The following is a 17,519-nucleotide window of genomic DNA, read 5'->3' on the forward strand; positions in this document are numbered from 1 at the left end:
CATTCCCTTTATCCTCAATTCGCTTTGTCACCCCATGCTCAGGCCTCCATCCATGCCCTCATGTTCGCGCTCCTCCCCTTCGGCGCCGGCTCATCAATGACACTTCCTTCCTCCTTCGCTGCCTCGAGCACATCATACAACGCATAGATCTGATCCGCCTTGGCCTCCAACTCCTCAATGATATCCCTCAAACGAGAAGCAACCGCCTTTCTCCTCCTCTTTCCAACCGCAGGATCCATCACCTCGTATTCCTGCAACAACTCCTGGTAGTGGAGCTTGAGATGACGGAACTCGTCTTCAAGTTGAGAGAGGACGGAGGTGAGTGCGGTGTGAGGGTGCATAGAGGGACGGATAGTAGCCTGAGAGTCGTCAACGCCGTTCTGTGCCGATGAAGCGGGAGCAGTCTTGGCAGCAGCCTCCTTCGCGGCCTGTGCTTGCCTCTCCTTATTCCTCTTCCTCGTACAAACGGAGCAGGAGGCTGAGTTGTGGTGCGCCAATCCTTCAATGATCTTCTGCACATTCGAGTTGACATTGGGCTTCTCGACCTTCTTCTGCGTCTGCGCCTTGCCCATAGCCTTCGGCTTCTCACCGATCCAGGTAGATCTGGGCAAGACCTCGACTTCCTCCTCGCTCACGTACTCAATTTCAGACTCTTCTTCCTCCTCCGTCTCCTCCGTCTCCTCCATCTCGGAATCTGTCTCCTCCACGACGATCTGCCTGATCACCTTCCTTACCCTCTTACCGTCCTTGACGACTACCTTCTTCGTAGACTTGGGCGCCTTCTGCACCTGAACACTCACGCTCCTTACCTTCTTGACAGGCTCGGTGCCAACAGCCTTGCTGACGGTAATCTTCTTCGGTACAGGAGCAGACACACTGCGCCTCTGGAAAGCAGGTGCCTTCTTCCTTCTCTCGCTCTCCATTTCTTTGCGGATAGACTCAACCTCTACCGCATCGACAAATGACGACGAATTCTGTCCCGACCTCTCAACACCTTCGTCAACAAAGCTCTCAACATCATCATCATCTTCGACAACCTCAATCTGAACCTGCCTTGCTTGAGGCTTGACCTTTCTCTCCCTCTCCACCCTCTCGTGAATGCGGTCTTTCGCACTCCTTTCCTGGCTCTCCTTCACAGACCGTCTCAGTTTGTCAACTTCAGCACGGAGACGCTCGTTCTCCACCTTCAACTTCTCGGCATCATCCAAAGCGCCAGCCAAAGCCCTGACAGCCTCGTCCCTCTCTTCCTCAAGGTTCTTAGCAAGGACCCGGTCAGCATCCAACTGTCTCTCCAAGCTAGCAATCTTGGCCTCCAAACCCCTGACATTGCTCTCGACTCTCCTCCTCTCATCCCTCTCCCTTGCCAAGATCTCCGCATGGTCGGTATCCGAGTGCACACCAGAGTCAGTTCTCTGCAACCTCAATCGGCTCTCCTCCTCCGCGGCCTGCGCGCGCTTTTGTTCAGCGTAGTACAATCCGCGGACATGCCTGAGTTCCTCCTCCAAACTGACGACTCTCTGTCCGGCATTCGCGTTTTGGTTCTCCAACCAGTTGATCTTATCCTGGAGTGTTCGCAATGCAGTCAGAATCTTCTCATCGTCGTCGGAGACGGGAACAGAGTTGATGTTAACGTGCTTTGCGCCGTCGCGTCTAGCACCAGGAGAGGGTTTGGGGCCCTCAGACATAAGCGCTGAGATGTTGGTCATGTCCGGGATACGGAAGGACGCGGTGTACTGCTGAGTTGGATGGAATGACTTTTCCGCGCGAGACTTCTGGTCCAAACCGATTTCTTGCATGAAGCTGGTCTGGTTCTTGAAACCCTTTGGCACAGGGGAACTGGTCTGCTTGACGCTGGTGTATCTCGACGCGTCCTTCGCTCGTGGAGTCGCGGCATCATCGTATGTCGACTTCCTGTACTGTCCCGGTACTGGACTCTTCGCGCCCGCGAACCTTGAATCCATCGCACTCCGGGGCCGCGCTTGGTCAAGACTCTCCTCACCAACCACCTTCTCCAATGCGTCCATCAACCTGCTTCGTCCAGTGTATCCCTCATTCGTACCTGCAGAAGTCGTTCTCTTGATCTCACTCGACGCGCTTTGCTTCTTCTTGTCCCATTCAAAGGACAGATCGCGAGTGTTCTCGATAGGCGACCAAGAGCGCTTGATGTTTGTTGCTAGACCGCCGAAATCCGATCGAGATGACGCGTTGGAGGGGGATTGCATGTTGAGGTGACGGTCGGAGACATATGGTGGTTTGGATGAAGACGCAGAGAAGGGTCCGCGCACGCCGAAATCAGATGACTTGATTCCGGGCGTTCCGAGCTCCTTCGGCACACCTCGTCCGCGTTCAATGCTGAAGCTCAATTCACTAGCACCGTCTCCAGGACCTGCCATGCTGAAATCTCGGAAGTGCCTGTCCAAGTCTTTCGCGTCTGGCGAGTCTTCGAAGAACTTGTTCCGTTGCATTGAGTCTGGGGTATTGTCTTCTCCGCGGAAATCGCGTTCGGGACTGTGGTTCAGAGAAAACTTGTCCATCTCGTCGGTAATGGCCCTTTCGATAGAGCGACGAGTCTTCTCGGTGTTGTCGTAGTCGATAAAATCAGCGTTGATTGCGCTGGACGGCATCAGCGGTGTGTGTTGCAAGGATTGGTAGGCGGCTTGTTATGACTTGATCGAAGCAAGGCTGAACCCGTACTGCAAGCGACAAGACGAAACGACGGGAGAGAGCGACGGACGGTCGGCGACTGATCTATTCGTTGGTATAAGCGGGGGATGTATGGGATGTATGCGGTCTTGGTGTTGTCCTTTGCATGCTGTGTTTGTTTACGGAATGGCCCAAGGGGCTCGTGCGCATACGGTACGGTGCACCAGCCACAATGTGACACACGGCGACGCTTATCGATAAGGAATCTCGAGGCCAGCGAAATCCGCAGCAAAAATGCATCGGCCGGGAGTCGAACCCGGGTCGCGCGCATGGCAAGCGCACATCATACCGTTGGACCACCGATGCTGATTGATGTGTTGGGCAGAATCAATACCAATACAATAGTTACTTTTCGGGAGGTATTCTTCGCCTGTGTCGCGGCCGGTTTTCTTCGGTGCGGCAATTGTGCTTGCCACCTGACAAAGCGACTTCAGACATGGGTGAATCGTCACATTTTGCATGCTCGGGAAACGCCTCACTGGTGCTTCCGGTCTCATGTCACAGGACGATGCGATCTAAGTATGCATCTCAGCAAATGCCCTGCACATGTTTCAAGGTTTCTTCCCGCAACTCTTCACGCGGAGAGACGTCATTGGAAGCCATGTTCATCGTGCACATTGAAAGCCCCAGAACCGCGCACCTCGCTTTCATTTTTTGATTGGAATCATTCTGGGTTCCGTTCCCACGGGTCCATCTTCCTCACACGTGCCCCCAGAATGAAGGTGCAAGTACAAGGTTCCGCCGGCGCCGCCAAACCTCGGCAGAGGTCGATCATGATGCTGCCCCACGGTTCGGCCCCGGTCGAGATGGATGACCACGTCTAAGCACACGCGTGGATCCATCCATATGCTCAGGTTAAAGTGCCAACGCTTGTGTGATGCAGATCTACAAAGCCCGCACGTATCGCTATGATCTGGTGATGCATATAGAGGGAGACAGTCCTCACAACTCTCCTTCGTTTCGCGAAGTCGTCCAGTTGAACGGCCAGGATTAAGATGACCGGCAAGTCGTTTGATCTGGAGCTCCAGGAGCGCAGTGGAATGGATGAGGCGCTTGATGAGCTTGCGTACCGACTCCCGAAAGACGTGGGCAAAACCGGACCGATAGAAGCGTCAGTCCTCGAAGTTACGGAAAGCACCGACGGTTTAAACGACACCGACAGGGAGGCCCGGCCTCCAGTCCTTCGTTCACTTGCACACGAAGTCCTCTTTCTTATAACCTGCGCCACTGCAACAGCCCTCTCCTCCCTCTCCGTTGGCAGTGCCAACACCGCCTTGATATCAATTGGCAATGACCTCAATATGCATGATGCGTCCTCACTCTCCTGGATCATCTCAGCCTTTTCGCTTACAAGTGGGTGTGTGATGCTCTCTTCCGGGCGTGCTGCGGATTTGTATGGACGGCAAAGGGTGTTTCTCATTGGCGGTGTAATCTTCACCATTGCATGTATCATCTGCGGTTTTGCAGTGAACAAGGAAATGATGTATATGCTGCGTGCAGTGCAGGGCTTAGGAACTGGCATTTGTACGCCAGCTGGTGCAGGCATGATTGGAGCAATGTATCTCCCAGATACAAGAAGGAAGGAAAAAGCTTTTGGATTGTTGGGAGGGGCATCTGCTTTGGCATTCTTGACTGGTACTGTGCTAGGAGGGATCTGTTCAGAACTGTTAAATTGGAGGTGGATTTACTGGATAATGGCCGTTATTTCTGCCTTGATGACTCTGGGTGGAGTGTTTGTTGTTCCAAAGGGGTGCAATGAGAGAAATCCTGGACAATTGGATTGGATGGGGCTCATTCTATCAGTGGTTGGCATGTCTTTGCTGACATACTCTGTCACGTAAGTCCCCTCCATCACTTTTCAAACAAAAACTAACTCTCACGGTTTGCTACAGTGGTTCCACTGGAGCTCCATTTGGCTGGCGAACATGGTACATCCCAATTCTCTTCGTTGTTTCAATATTTGTCATTGCTCTCTTCATCTGGTCCCAGCACCGGCAGTCAGATCCAATGATGCCCCTGTCAATCTGGTCGTTTCCGAATTTCGCTCTTATCATGGTCATCGTCTTTCTCGCATGGGGCGTCTTCGAGGTAATCACTGTTTATCTTGCTCTTTATTTCCAGAACATTAAAAAGACGACACCATTACTTACCAGTGCATCCTTTGTACCAGACATGCTGTTTGGATTGATTTCAATCCCTCTCCCAGCGTTCATGCTGAAGTGGTTCCCGAAACGCTGGGTCCTGTGCATCAGTCTCATTCTTCTCTTTATTCCTACCATTCTCTATGCATTTGTTGACGAAGACACTACCTACTGGGCCATCCCTTTCCCTGGTATCAGCATATCCGCAATTGGAGCGTTCTTACTGTACAACCTCGCAAACCTGTTCTGCTCGTCTTCTGCTCCGCCAGAGAAGCAGTAACTCATCAATGGGGTGTTCAACACTATGTTGCAGATCAGCTCCGCAGTTTCGTTGTCTTTGGCCGCAACAGTGGCAAACTTGACAGGTGCAAATGGGAAGCATGTACGTGAGCTTGCAAGAGGGTATCGGACAGCAAACTGGATGTGTTGTGGGATGATGGGCTTGGCTATCGTGTTGTGTTTGTTCGTTGAGGAAACATGGAAGGAGCCGAAGGTGGACGCAGAACAAGCATCTACCGTTCATAGTTTAGAGGTTTCGGGCGTGGTGGAGTTGGACGAGGAGTGCGTATCTCATTGTAGCAGTGCTGGAAGTCACCTGCATTCCTCGTAGGGAACGCGTGGGTGGCCCGAGGATCGTGGTGACAACAGATGGCGGAACGGTCGGACAGCGTAGGATCTCTGCATGATCATGAGGGTGCTTGGGAGGCAATATCATCTTATCATTGCTGCTTGCAACAACCATGCCCCGCTCCGTGATCCTTACCCGGCTCCTTCATTGGCATGATGCCGCTGTCCCCAAAGGATGAGTGCCGTATTTAACCCTCTCGTTAACTCCCTGGACGGCGTAGCTTACGCCATACCTGGTTTTGTCTCTTTTCACCATTCTAGCTCCGACATCACATCCACGCATTCGCTGTTAGTCTGAATGTTCTTCCTGCCGTCCTTTCTGAAGAAGCCTAAAACACCGTTCCAACACAGTCAATCCACTGCATAAGCATCCCTCCCTCCTTTCCTCCTCTCGTAACCAACGCCTTAAAATCTTGGAACGACACACGTCCTTCCGGCATCAGCTCGTTGCACATCGCATTCACTGCTTCCATGGCCATCTCTTCCAACAATGCTGCTCGTGCCGGTGCCGGATCATCGTGATCCTGCGACGCATCATCCTCTCCGGGAAGCACTGGAGCATCTTCATCCTTTTCCGTCGTCTCGGGTATGCGTGGATCAGGCATGCTTCCTCCGCCTAAGAAAGTGCTCACCGGCATTCCAGGATTTTCCAACACCGACCGAGGAAGCCCAGCAACTAGCGGTCCAGTCGCTCTCTCATTCCGATCAAATGCTTCATGCTGAATCTCCTCCACAACTCCCGCCACCAAACTTCGTGTCAATTGCCATACACCTCTCCATACTCTCACAACATCTTCTCTGCTGATGAAACCATCATTGTCGTTGTCGTATCCTTCGAATGCCATTTTTATTTTCTTTGCACTTGCGACTTCGGACTGGTCGTTCGATCCTGGACCAGAGGTAGTCAGAACTGCGAGTCCGTGGATGTAGTCCCGGAAACTAATGTGCGTATGCGGTGGTGTCCGTGCATATACGACCCGGAAGAGCAGGTCAGTGACAGGATTTGGTGACAGTGCTGCACCAGAAGAAGTGATACACTGGTTGAAAGTATCCCGAGTGATGGCGATAGTCCCTGGTGTGTCGTCCGTGGCGGGAATTGTTTGGGCAAGGTACGTAAACTGGGTGTAGTGTGCTTCGAGTTCAGATGGTGTAACTGTACGCAAGATTTAGTCACAGGCAATTAATAACAATCTCCCCACGTACATTGTGTTCCCCTTCCAACTTCCAGTATTTCCGCCGTACTTAACCCACCACCCATGAGCTCTTCCCGTATTCCCACCCCAGGATACAACACCTCACATCTCGCCATTCGTCCCCTCATGCTTGGTACAGGGACTTTGATCTTCAAGAAGACGTGTCTGGGGTTGTGTATGCCACCCGCGACCGCTGCCTCACAATTCTCGCACAAATCGTAATCCAAACAGTTTGCGCAGCGATATCGGATACCACGGAGAGGAGAGGTGGAACACCCATCGCACGTAATCCCTCGATGAATGTACGAGTTCTTCTTGGAGTTCGACTCCGCAATTGTGAATAGCAGATTCAACAGATCCTGGTTCTGTGCGCCGGCGCCTTCGGCACCTTCTGAGTCCAGTCGACTTGCCGGTTCAGTCTCCTCAAACACGATTTCCGGACTCGATGTTAAGACACCATCAGGAAAGACGCGCGCTCGTCGTCGAGATGCCTTTCTTTCCGATATTTTGTAGGACTTGTATGCTTCGATACAGACAAGGGCTACGACGACACCGGTCGCAACAAGTAACTGTCACAAAACCTGTCAGTCCTGAGCCACGGAAGGCAGATAGATAGCATACATGCTCGGCATATCTTGGTAATGGCATTTCCCTTGCAACTGACGTTCAGGCTCCCGAGTCGCAATACGTACGGAGCCGTGCCGATACAATGCAACTGAGCTTTGGCGGTTACGTCGGCCGCATGCACGTTCCTCGCGGGGGATGCTGCCGTTGCAGTCATGAAACACTTAGAAAAACGAGATGGAAGAAATGGTGATGAATGAATCCGAAACTCCGTCATAAGCTATGCTGTCATTCCTCCTCAAACTCCTCAAGTGTCCTAGTCAATCCTCTTCACAGGTCCTCCAGGAGAATCCGCCTTCCTCGCCGTCAAGATCTCGCACCCAGTCTCGGTAACCAAAATCGTATGCTCAAATTGCGCACTCCTCTTTCCATCAATCGTACTACTCGTCCAGTTATCCGGCCACGTAACATCTCTCCAATCTCCACCGCTGATCATAGGCTCAATGGTAAAGCACATACCAGGCTTCGCGACACCGATTGCCTTGTTCTTGGCGTAGTGAGGGATGTTGGGGGCGCAGTGGAAGAGCTGGTTGATGCCGTGACCGCAGTAGGTGCGGACGACGGAGCAGTTGTTGGCTTTGGCGTGAGCTTCGATGGTGATACCGTAGTCGCGGAAAGGCATACCAGGCTTGACGAGGGCGAGAGCCTTCTCCAAACATTCACGGGCGGTCTCGACAATGTTGACAGACTCCTTGTCGGCCTTGGCCTTGTCACCGACGTAGTAAGTCTCGTTCAGGTCACCGTGGAAACCGTTGTGGTAGAGCGTCACGTCGAGGTTGACGATATCACCATCCTTCAGTGGACGCTTGTCCGGAATACCGTGGCAAATGATCTCGTTGACGGACGTACATACTGATTTCGGGAATTCGTAGTAGTTTAGTGGTGAGGGGTAGGAATTGCGCTCGAGACAAGCATTATGGACGACGGTGTTGATCTCGTCAGTGGTGATACCGGGTCGGAGGGCGGCGGCGGCGATGTCGAGGACTTCACGACCGAGACGACAGACTGTGCGCATACCCTCAATCTCCTTCTCATCCAAGGTCTTCATCTTCGTACTCCGTGCCACCAATTGCTCGGATCGGGGAATCGAAGTATCTGCGTAATCTGGCTTCTGTATGCCTTCGGGAACCTTGTCCATCTTGCCAATCGGGTAACAGGCCTTCAGATCACCCTTGTACTGGAAATTCGGGAAGGGATCATACGTCCCCGCCGGTCCATTGCCAACATTGTGAATGATCTTATGGGTTCCCCATGACTTCTTGAAACAGTCCTGCGAACAGAAAAACGAACCAGCAATGCCCAACTTCAAACAGGAGGGACACTGAAGGGTGCCCGCGGGCTTCTCACAGTCGAGGCCCTTGCAAGGAATAGCAGTCATGGTCTGTCGATACCCTTCAGCGTCCTCCGTCCACCGCGGCTCCCCGTATATTTCTGCTGCGCGCGGTGCCCCTGATGTCAACGCTACAGGGCACATTTCCCAACTCACCGAGAACAGCAATATGGCATCGTCGGAGCCATATATCAACAATAACCCGAGTATGGTCCAGGACTACCTTGAGGCGAGCATGCCAACAGTCGCAATCATTGGCGCCGGTCCAGTCGGTGCTTTGGCCGCCATCTACTTTGCTCAATCCAATTATGCCGTCCACCTCTACGAACTCCGCTCGGATCCGCGACTCCCGGAGAACCAGCTCAAGAACTTCTCTAAGTCTATTAACTTGGCGCTGAGTGACCGCGGTATCGAAGGCTTGAAAGGCGCGGACAAGGAGTTTGCCAGGAAGATCATGAGTGATGTGATCCCTATGCATGGACGGATGATTCACGACGGGAAGGGCAAACAGGAGTCGCAGCTTTACGATATTCACGGCAGGGTCGATGCACCTCAGGAAATTGCCACTGGATAAAGCTGACGTGCATTGACAGCATATCAACGCCGTCGACCGCGGTTGGCTCAACGAGGAGTTGTTGACTAAAGCGGAGTCATTCCCTAATGTCCACGTTCACTTCAAGCACAAGCTCCTCCGATGCGACTGGGACTCAAACACTTACCATTTCCGAAACACAGCTACCAACGAAGAGGTCTCAATCAAGGCTGATCTCCTCGTCGGTGCAGACGGCGCTCATTCCGTCGTACGAAACCAGATGATGCGACGAATCCCGATTTCTTTGTGTGTATATAGTCCAGCCGTGATACACTCGTAGCTAACCAATTGCATACAGCTCTCAGCACTACATCGACTCAACTTGGTGTGAATTAACCATTCCGCCTGTCTTTCCTACTTTCTCTGCTTCTCTTTCTACCTCCCTTCAAACACAAACTCCACCAGCGCCAAACTTCGCTCTCAACCCCAACCGCCTTCACATCTGGCCACGCCAAACATTCATGCTCATCGCTCTACCCAACACGGACCGAAGCTTCACCTGTACCCTCTTCATGCCACAAGCAATGTTCGACGCACTCACTACCCCCGCCGAGCTCCTCACATTCTTCGAAAAGGAATTCCCCGACGCTGTAGGCTATATCGGCAAAGATCGCCTCGTCCATGAATTCTTCCGTAACCCGAAAGAACCCCTCGTCTCCATCAAAGCAAGCACTCATGTGCTGCCCGGCCGCGCAGTCATCCTCGGCGACGCCGCACATGCCATGGTCCCCTTCTACGGCCAAGGTATGAATGCAGGTTTCGAGGATGTCCGAATCTTGCATGAGCATCTTCGTGCGAACCCCGGTGATATCCCGACTGCGTTGGCGGCGTACGATAAGGAACGGGTCAAGGATGCCCATGCCATCTGTGACCTCGCGCTTCACAACTACGAGGAGATGCGTGCGGGCGTCAATTCGCGGGCCTACCTCCTCCGCAAGAAGACCGAGGAGTGGTTCTACGCAAATGTACCCGCCCTCGGTATTAGAACGCTATACACCATGGTCTCCTTCGACCCTGCAGTGCCATACTCCGCTGCTCTCCGTCATGCGGAGTTGCAGGGCACGTGGTTCAAGTGGGTTGGTGCGTTGGTGAGCGTGGGTGTTGTCGGAGCGTTGATTACTACGGCCAGGGTCGTGGCAAGGATGATGGGGTGGATTGATAGGGTTGATAGGTATGGGCCTATGGGACCGGGAAGGGTGTGGAGGATGGGTGTGGGTATGGCGAATGATATTTGGAGAAGGTGGGCGTAGGAAAACTAGCAGTGTCTCTATACTCCAAATGCATCGCATATCAGCAAGACGGGTTAATTCTGTCCCTACAAATCATTTGTCATAGAATATACGTACCAGTCCCTGCCTCCTGCTAGCTTCTACTCACGGCCCCTCACGTGCCCAGCACCTACAAAATCTCCGCGCGCACCGCGTCCTCCGCTTCCTCACCCACGGTACCCTGTCAAATTACGTCGCAGCGATGTCCGGATCGGCCTTCCTTTGAGGCTTTCCGTGTCAAACTACTTCCACAGCAGTCGACGTGCCGCTGTTTTGCCGGTACCAAGAAGGACGCTTATACAGATCATCTTAGTGCCATTGCTTGCTCTGCTGCCTTTGGGCGTGGTGAGGGAGTTGGCCGGCAGATCTCGACATTCTTTGTCTGATATGATAGTCAATTGAGATATGTTTGCACACATCGTTTCAAATCTGCCATTGCCTCCTGCATTGTCCTTCGATGTTACAAGTTACACGCACGATTAACATCCGTCAGCTTTCAGCGATATCAGAATCGGTAGAGAACAGCATTCATCAGATAGAAGCAAGCATTCAGGCTCTTAAGGTATATGGTAATGCAATGACTTCACGGTGTCCATATGCTCAGTTTTTCATCCGATCCTGACTTTCATCACGATACCCATCCGTTATGCAGAATGCGAGTAGTTTCCATCGGTCCTGTGCAGACCCGGGTCTTGACCGATCTCAAGGTCTCCAACCGACCGTTTCATGCGATTGTCAACGTCTGTGCGTCCTTCTTCCGCACTTTCCACTTTCGGCTTCGGCTTCTCTGTCAGCAATAAGCACAATACAATAGCCAACCCTATCATTCCACAGCACATCCAGTTCGCCGTATGATACCCCCTGGCCTTCTCCTCCTTTCCGCTCTCATCTGCCCCAGTTGAGTTTGCTGCAGTTGCAGCTAATGCCAATGTAACTGCTGTTGTGATCTGCAACATAGTATTGAACACCCCACCAACAAGTGATTGTTTCTCTGGTGGTGCGGAGGAGGAGCAAAAGAGATTTGCAATGGTGTAGAGGAAGAAACCACCAACTGCAGAGATAGAAATGGCGGGGAAGGGGATGGCCCAGTAGGAGGTGTGTTCGGTGACGAGGGCGTAAAGGATTGTTGGGATGAGGAGAAAGATGAGGCCGATGCACAACACCCAACGTTTCTGTAGCCACCTCAGCAAGAGTGCTGACAGGGGAATCGAAAGACATCCAAATATCACGTCCGGGACAAAGTATGCGCTCGTGAGCAACGGTGTTGCCTCCTTGATGTTCTGGAAGTATAGGACGATGTAAACAGTGATTACCTCGAAAACACCCCAGGCGAGGAAGACAATTGCCATCATGAGTGCAAAGTTGGGGAAGGTCCAGACTGAGAGAGGCATCATCGGGTCGGCTTGCCAGTGCTGGGAGGCAATGAATAGGGCAATGACAAGGATTGAAATAACGAGGAGGGTTGGGATGTACCATGTTCGCCAGCTGTGTGGAGCGTCGGTGGAAGCACTGTTGAGAAATGTCAGTTAACCTTCTGAGATGCGAGACGAGAGAATGTACGTGACGGAGTATGTCAACAGCGAAATACCAACCACTGACAGCCCCAATCCAATCCAATCCAGGTTTCCAGGATTTCTGACATCACACTCCTTTGGAACAACAAAGACCCCGCCTGCAACCATTAAGGCCGCAAAGATCGACATAATCCAGTAAATCCACCTCCAACTCAACAATTGCGAACAAATCCCTCCCAGCAACACACCCGTCAAAAATGCCAATGCGGACGCCGCTCCCAACAACCCAAAAGCTTTCTCCTTCCTTCTCGTATCTGGGAGGTACATCGCTCCAATCATCCCCACTCCAGCCGGTGTACAGATTCCTGCTCCCAATCCTTGCATTGCACGTAAAGTGTACATCATCTCCTTGTTCTTGGAAAATCCACAGATGATACATGCAACCATAAATATGACACCTCCCACCAGAAAGACTTTGCGCCGTCCATATAGGTCTGCGGCACGGCCAGCGGAGAGGAGGACACATCCACTTGCAAGGGAGAATGCTGAGACAATCCAGGAGAGAGAAGAGGCGTCATACATGTGTAGGTCGTTTCCAATTGATGTTAGGGCTGTGTTTGCGCTGCCGACAGAGAGGGAGGAGAGAGCTGTTGCAGTGGCGCAGGTAATGAGGAAGAGTATTTCGTGGGTGAGCGATCGGAGCAGTGGCGGCCGTCCTTCTCTGTCAAGCGTCACTTCCGTGAATGAAGCTGTAGTCGAATCGGCTTTTGCTGCATCCATCGAGTCTCGAAACGCCGATTGATCCACCATATCTACCGTCCCGATGCGATCATCGAGCTCCATTTCATGTCCGGCCATCTCAATCGATCCCGTTCAGCGGACTCTGCAGTACCGCGTCAAAGCGAGTGTGGTGTCGAAGGGCACTGCGATATTTTCTTGTCCATTACCTAACAGAAAACCCGACGAGATTAAAGGTGCTGCGCTACCGGAAAGCTTGGGTGTTCGGTAGCCTCGGTTGGCGCAAGCGATGTCGGCCGCGGTGCAGATTGTGCGTGCGTATGGGGAAAGTCGACCCGTGGGAATAGATCAAAGTTAGGCCTATTTGAAACCAGAGGCACATCACTTGCTCTGGTCCTTCGTCTCTGCATCCTTAAAGCGTCCAAAATTGGAAATAGACACGGGCGTTCGAGCAAACTTAATGGTGATCGAGCAAGCCTTCAGATATCCGAACAGCAGAACGTTGACAACGAAACGATGCCACATACCCTACGGCAACCGATGGTAAAACTCGTTGCACGACTAACTCAGTTATATTGCGTGAGCAGTTGTGTCCTGCCACCAAAGAGGTGAGAGAAGATGAAGACAACGTTGTTCAGGTTCTAATTGTTATTTTTGTTTGCAAAAACTTCAAAGCATCATCCAGCATCGGTGGTCCAACGGTATGATGTGCGCTTGCCATGCGCGCGACCCGGGTTCGACTCCCGGCCGATGCAGGTTTTTCCATTGGTTTTCTGCGTCCTTTTGCATCTTTTCCTTTCTCCAGATCGGCACTTGTCACCAGCGGTTAAACACTGCACAGATATCTGTTCCGTTTAGCAGTCTTGAGATCGCCGTCTATGTCCGTGCCGCAACATCGGCCTGTCTCGGGCCTTCGCCGAGGTTATCTGTGATCATTACATAAAATAGTAGTAGTATTTGTAATAGCTTGTGCTTACATGACTCCTCTAGTTGCTTACGTGTAACCCGTTATATCAACCCGAACACCTCACGCCAGAAAACCTCACGTCATCGTAGACTCCCACGACCTTCGGCATGTCGGCGCCGGCGCGGCTGCTGTGTCAACGTTCCACCCCGCACTCGTCGAGGCGCGTCTCATCGACATATACCGGTTCTCTTTCCGCATTTTGTCCAGCAATTTTCAGGATGGAGTTGAATGAACAGGCCTTGGCTATGGCGGACCGAGTCGCTTGAAGGTTGAGAGCCTGGTTAAGACGGAGGTATGGCTTGGAACGGACGGCCCGCAGGAGGACCGGTTTGTCCGGTTTATATTGAGCTTTTGAGAGGTGGGGAAACCAAGGAGATGGGCATCTTAATGACATATTGCTGGACGTGCATGTCTGGCAGAGTTGAACAGCCCTTCAGCGCGACCTTTCAGAGCCGACCTACCAGTAGGCCTCCTTAACCAATCGTAAGCCCTATACTACCATCCATTCTTCGAACCAGTCAACAACCATTTCTCGTTCATACCTCGGCGTTCATGAGCTTCTAGATTACTTCAGCGCGGGTTCTCGGTTTCTGGATCTGCACGGCGTCCTCAAGCGTGAATTCAGATGCTGTCATGTGGAGTCATCTACGTTACCCCCCCTAAATACTACACCATGGCCATGTCCGATCTTTGAAAGAGGATCAAACACGGAGCATACAATAACAACCAAACCAACGACTGTCTCTTCGATTACGACTGGCGACGTGTGTGTCATTGAACCGAGAACGCTGCATTTATAAACAAAGACACCGATATCAACATAGACCACCAGCGGAACAACTAACATGCCGGTCGCGCAGTGCGTTGACGTCGTTCTTCATCCGTGGAAGACTGCTAAGAGGGTTCGTAAGACGTAGAGATGCGAGCGAGGTAGACGGCCGCTGACTGGGGCATACAGGCATGGGCAGATAATGTCAGCGACCGCGAAAATGCTTTGAACCGCCGGCTTTGGCTCACACGACTGAGTGCTGCGAAGAATTACGAGGAATACGCCGAAGCATGTCGGGAACTGGATAAGATGGATCCTCTGGTTGTGGCTTGGAAGAAGGATCCAGCATCCCCGTACTACAACCACCTCCTGCTTCAACGACTCATCGGAACCATGCGACGCATGCGCGAAGAACCGGAAACGACGACCTCAAGACAGATGTTGTGGTTCGTGCGCTCAGTTCTACGACGAGACGTCGGTGGAATCTTACATCCAGGACTATACCGACATACAAGAATCGGCACAAAGGACTTGATCATGGAGTTCAATGACGAGGCGATAAAGTTCCTGGAGACTTTGGCAGGTGGGATACGGTCGGAACCGAACCCGTCGTTGGATGACCTGATCTATTTGGAGCGGGAGTTGACTGGGCTAAGGAGTGCGTATGGTCAAACGGCGTTGTTGTTGTCTGGAGGTGCGAATATGGGCATGACACATATCGGAGTTCTGAAGACGTTGTTCGAGGCCAAGTTGTTGCCAAGGGTTATCTCTGGGTCGAGTGCGGGGTCGATCGTGGCTTCAGCTTTGTGTGTCAGGATCGATGAGGAGATCCCGGATTTCCTGAATGCATTCAGCAAGTTATTCAACCTCGACGTATTCGGCACCGAGAACTGGTTGGGACGGTTATGGAATCTATGGAAAAAAGGTGCACTGCTGGACATCACCAACCTCCGCCTCACGATGCGCGATCTTATCGGCGAGATGACATTTTCCGAAGCATACAACCGCACACGACGAGTCTTGAACGTAACTGTCTCGTCAGGTGGTATCTACGAGATGCCCAGATTGCTGAACTACATCACCGCACCTAATGTCCTCATCTGGTCCGCTGTCTGCGCATCCTGCTCTCTACCGTTCGTATACCAACCCTCACAACTCCTAACACGCGACCCCGGAAACGGTACCGAAGTCCCCTGGGATCCGAAATCCGCACCCGTCATCGATGGAAGTGTCGAAGGAGATTTGCCGCATCTCCGACTCAGTGAGTTGTTCAATGTAAACCATTTCGTGGTGTCACAGGTTAATCCTCACGTCTTTCCTTTCCTTGCCTGGCAGCAACTCGGGTCACACGAGCCATTGGACACGGATGCTGTGCCTGATCTTGATATGCTCGAGGAACGACCCACCATGATCCAGAAAGCCTGGGAAATGTGGATGGGGGAAATGGAGCACGCGTGTCGTATGATTGGTGAAGTCGGCGTTGGGCGGATGGTTACCTCCAAGGCCGCAAGTGTGTTGAGTCAGAGGTATTCGGGCGATATTACGATTTTGCCGGATATGACTCTGAACGACGTACCGAATCTCTTGGAGAACCCTACGCCGGAGTTCTTGGATGAAGCGACGAGGAGAGGGGAACGTGCGACATGGCCCGTCGTCGAACGAATCCGGATGGGGATGAAAGTCGAGGATGCGGTTGATCGTGCAGTTGCGGAAGCCCGAGCAAGGGTGATCGATGCCAAGTGGGCGCCGATCGTCGGACCGATGCAGGAGGAGGTGTTGAATGTCCGCAGAGAGGAAGATGATGGGAATGGAGGTAAGATTAGAAGGCGTGTTCACCTGAGACGACGGAGTCATGACGCGTGGAGGAGTGCCCCGTTGAGGATGACTGCGCTGGTGAACGGCAACGTCAAAGCGAGTAATGTGCTTCCGTTCCATAACCTAGCGCTTAGGGGTTTGAGGCCGGAATTGGAGAGGACGTGGTCGAGCCCGCCGTTGAGAGGGATCGTGGACGCTGCGGAGAATGACAAGAAGGCTGGGAAGAAGGAGAGGCCTGCTGTCGACCGCGCGTCGAGTCTACCTGGGGTTACAAGTCCGGGGAATCTGCGGAGCCCAAGTAGTGGGAGTGAGGCTGATTTTGAGGTGGAGAGACCTGGCATTGGTAGGAGGTTGAGTAGTCCTGAGACTGCGTCATTGGATGTTGATCAAGACTGGCACAAATTGGCAGTGAAGGAGAAGGAGAGAGCGAGGGGACTGGGAGTAAGGTTTCAGATTGGGAGTGGGATGTCCAGTGAAGTCACCAGTCCGTTTTCTTTGTCGGAGAGCGTGAGCGTCGCGGAAGAGAGGCGGCGACGCACCCTGCCGAGCCTTGACCTTGGTTCCGTAAATAGCTCTTTGCTCGATGAGGCGTCGAGCACGCTTGCGGAAGCACTTATTGCGCCGCTGCCGAGCAGTTACCAGCCTACGCCCACGCTGGAGATGTTTCTACGTCGCCACGAATCTGAAGCCGAGGCTGTGGCTCTTGCAGCAGCTACACGAGCCGCCGAGGCAGCTGCAGCTGCAGTGAGTACGAGTCCGGACATGGACATGGACAGCGATGATGGCGGGAAAGTTACTGAGATGACGAGTCCGAACATCTCTCCTCCGCCCATTGGGTATGTCGACCCTGTGATTCTCGAGTTGACAGGCAATGAGCCGTTGTGCATGGATGCGGATTCTTTCCCGTTTCCGGATTTGCGGAGGTTAAGTGCGTCATCGTCAGATTCTAAGGAGGATGAAGATAAAGAAGAGGAGGAGCGGAAGAAGAAAGAGGAGGCCGAGAAGAAGAAGATGGAGGAGGCCGAGAAGGCTAAGGTGAAGAAGAGGACAGTGGGGCAAACCGGATGGTGGGCAGAAGAAGGAGACTTGTTCCCTCCGGTCAAGAAGGACAATGATTTTGATGGACTTTTGTAAGATTATGTATGGACAATGAACACTGGCAGATGAGGGCTGTGCGATATGACACGGACATTCATGGACACTACCAAATAGCGTCAGGATGGGAAGGAGGTTATGGA

At 52.5% G+C, this 17,519-nt stretch overlaps 6 protein-coding genes and 2 non-coding genes across 8 annotated transcripts; 4 read left to right on the forward strand and 4 right to left on the reverse strand.

The window, feature by feature from the left end:
• Nucleotides 1-38: 38 nt before the first annotated feature.
• On the reverse strand, nucleotides 39-2,624 carry SAICODRAFT_26956 (uncharacterized protein; the record flags this gene model as incomplete). Its single annotated transcript, XM_019166988.1, has 1 exon — nucleotides 39-2,624. One exon carries the CDS (start codon nucleotides 2,622-2,624, stop codon nucleotides 39-41), a length of 2,586 nt encoding a protein of 861 aa, XP_019022313.1.
• Nucleotides 2,625-2,938: 314 nt separating this feature from the next.
• SAICODRAFT_t140 lies at nucleotides 2,939-3,009 on the reverse strand. Its single transcript has one exon. It is a non-coding gene; the product is annotated as a tRNA-Gly (tRNA).
• Nucleotides 3,010-3,743: 734 nt separating this feature from the next.
• Nucleotides 3,744-5,124, forward strand: SAICODRAFT_60220 (MFS general substrate transporter; the record flags this gene model as incomplete). The annotated part of the gene is made up of 2 exons (XM_019169742.1): nucleotides 3,744-4,540; nucleotides 4,596-5,124. 2 exons carry the CDS (start codon nucleotides 3,744-3,746, stop codon nucleotides 5,122-5,124), a joined length of 1,326 nt encoding a protein of 441 aa, XP_019022314.1.
• Nucleotides 5,125-5,800: 676 nt separating this feature from the next.
• Nucleotides 5,801-8,666, reverse strand: SAICODRAFT_26958 (uncharacterized protein; the record flags this gene model as incomplete). Its single annotated transcript, XM_019166989.1, has 4 exons — nucleotides 5,801-6,624; nucleotides 6,675-7,233; nucleotides 7,357-7,429; nucleotides 7,609-8,666. 4 exons carry the CDS (start codon nucleotides 8,664-8,666, stop codon nucleotides 5,801-5,803), a joined length of 2,514 nt encoding a protein of 837 aa, XP_019022315.1.
• A 160-nt stretch (nucleotides 8,667-8,826) lies between these two features.
• Nucleotides 8,827-10,460, forward strand: SAICODRAFT_60328 (FAD/NAD(P)-binding domain-containing protein; the record flags this gene model as incomplete). The annotated part of the gene is made up of 3 exons (XM_019169756.1): nucleotides 8,827-9,159; nucleotides 9,212-9,456; nucleotides 9,509-10,460. The coding sequence occupies 3 exons, from the start codon at nucleotides 8,827-8,829 to the stop codon at nucleotides 10,458-10,460; spliced, it is 1,530 nt and encodes a 509-aa protein (XP_019022316.1).
• Nucleotides 10,461-11,359: 899 nt separating this feature from the next.
• SAICODRAFT_43438 (MFS general substrate transporter) lies at nucleotides 11,360-12,775 on the reverse strand (the record flags this gene model as incomplete). Its single annotated transcript, XM_019168736.1, has 2 exons — nucleotides 11,360-11,987; nucleotides 12,039-12,775. Coding segments are annotated over 2 exons (1,365 nt in total), but the record flags the coding sequence as incomplete, so codon positions are not given.
• A 639-nt stretch (nucleotides 12,776-13,414) lies between these two features.
• On the forward strand, nucleotides 13,415-13,485 carry SAICODRAFT_t133. Its single transcript has one exon. It is a non-coding gene; the product is annotated as a tRNA-Gly (tRNA).
• Nucleotides 13,486-14,542: 1,057 nt separating this feature from the next.
• SAICODRAFT_9202 (patatin-domain-containing protein) lies at nucleotides 14,543-17,415 on the forward strand (the record flags this gene model as incomplete). Its single annotated transcript, XM_019171783.1, has 2 exons — nucleotides 14,543-14,599; nucleotides 14,656-17,415. 2 exons carry the CDS (start codon nucleotides 14,543-14,545, stop codon nucleotides 17,413-17,415), a joined length of 2,817 nt encoding a protein of 938 aa, XP_019022318.1.
• Nucleotides 17,416-17,519: the final 104 nt, after the last annotated feature.

This window comes from Saitoella complicata, assembly GCF_001661265.1.
Source record: "Saitoella complicata NRRL Y-17804 unplaced genomic scaffold SAICOscaffold_21, whole genome shotgun sequence".
NCBI classification, from domain to species: Eukaryota; Fungi; Ascomycota; class Saitoellomycetes; order Saitoellales; family Saitoellaceae; genus Saitoella; species Saitoella complicata.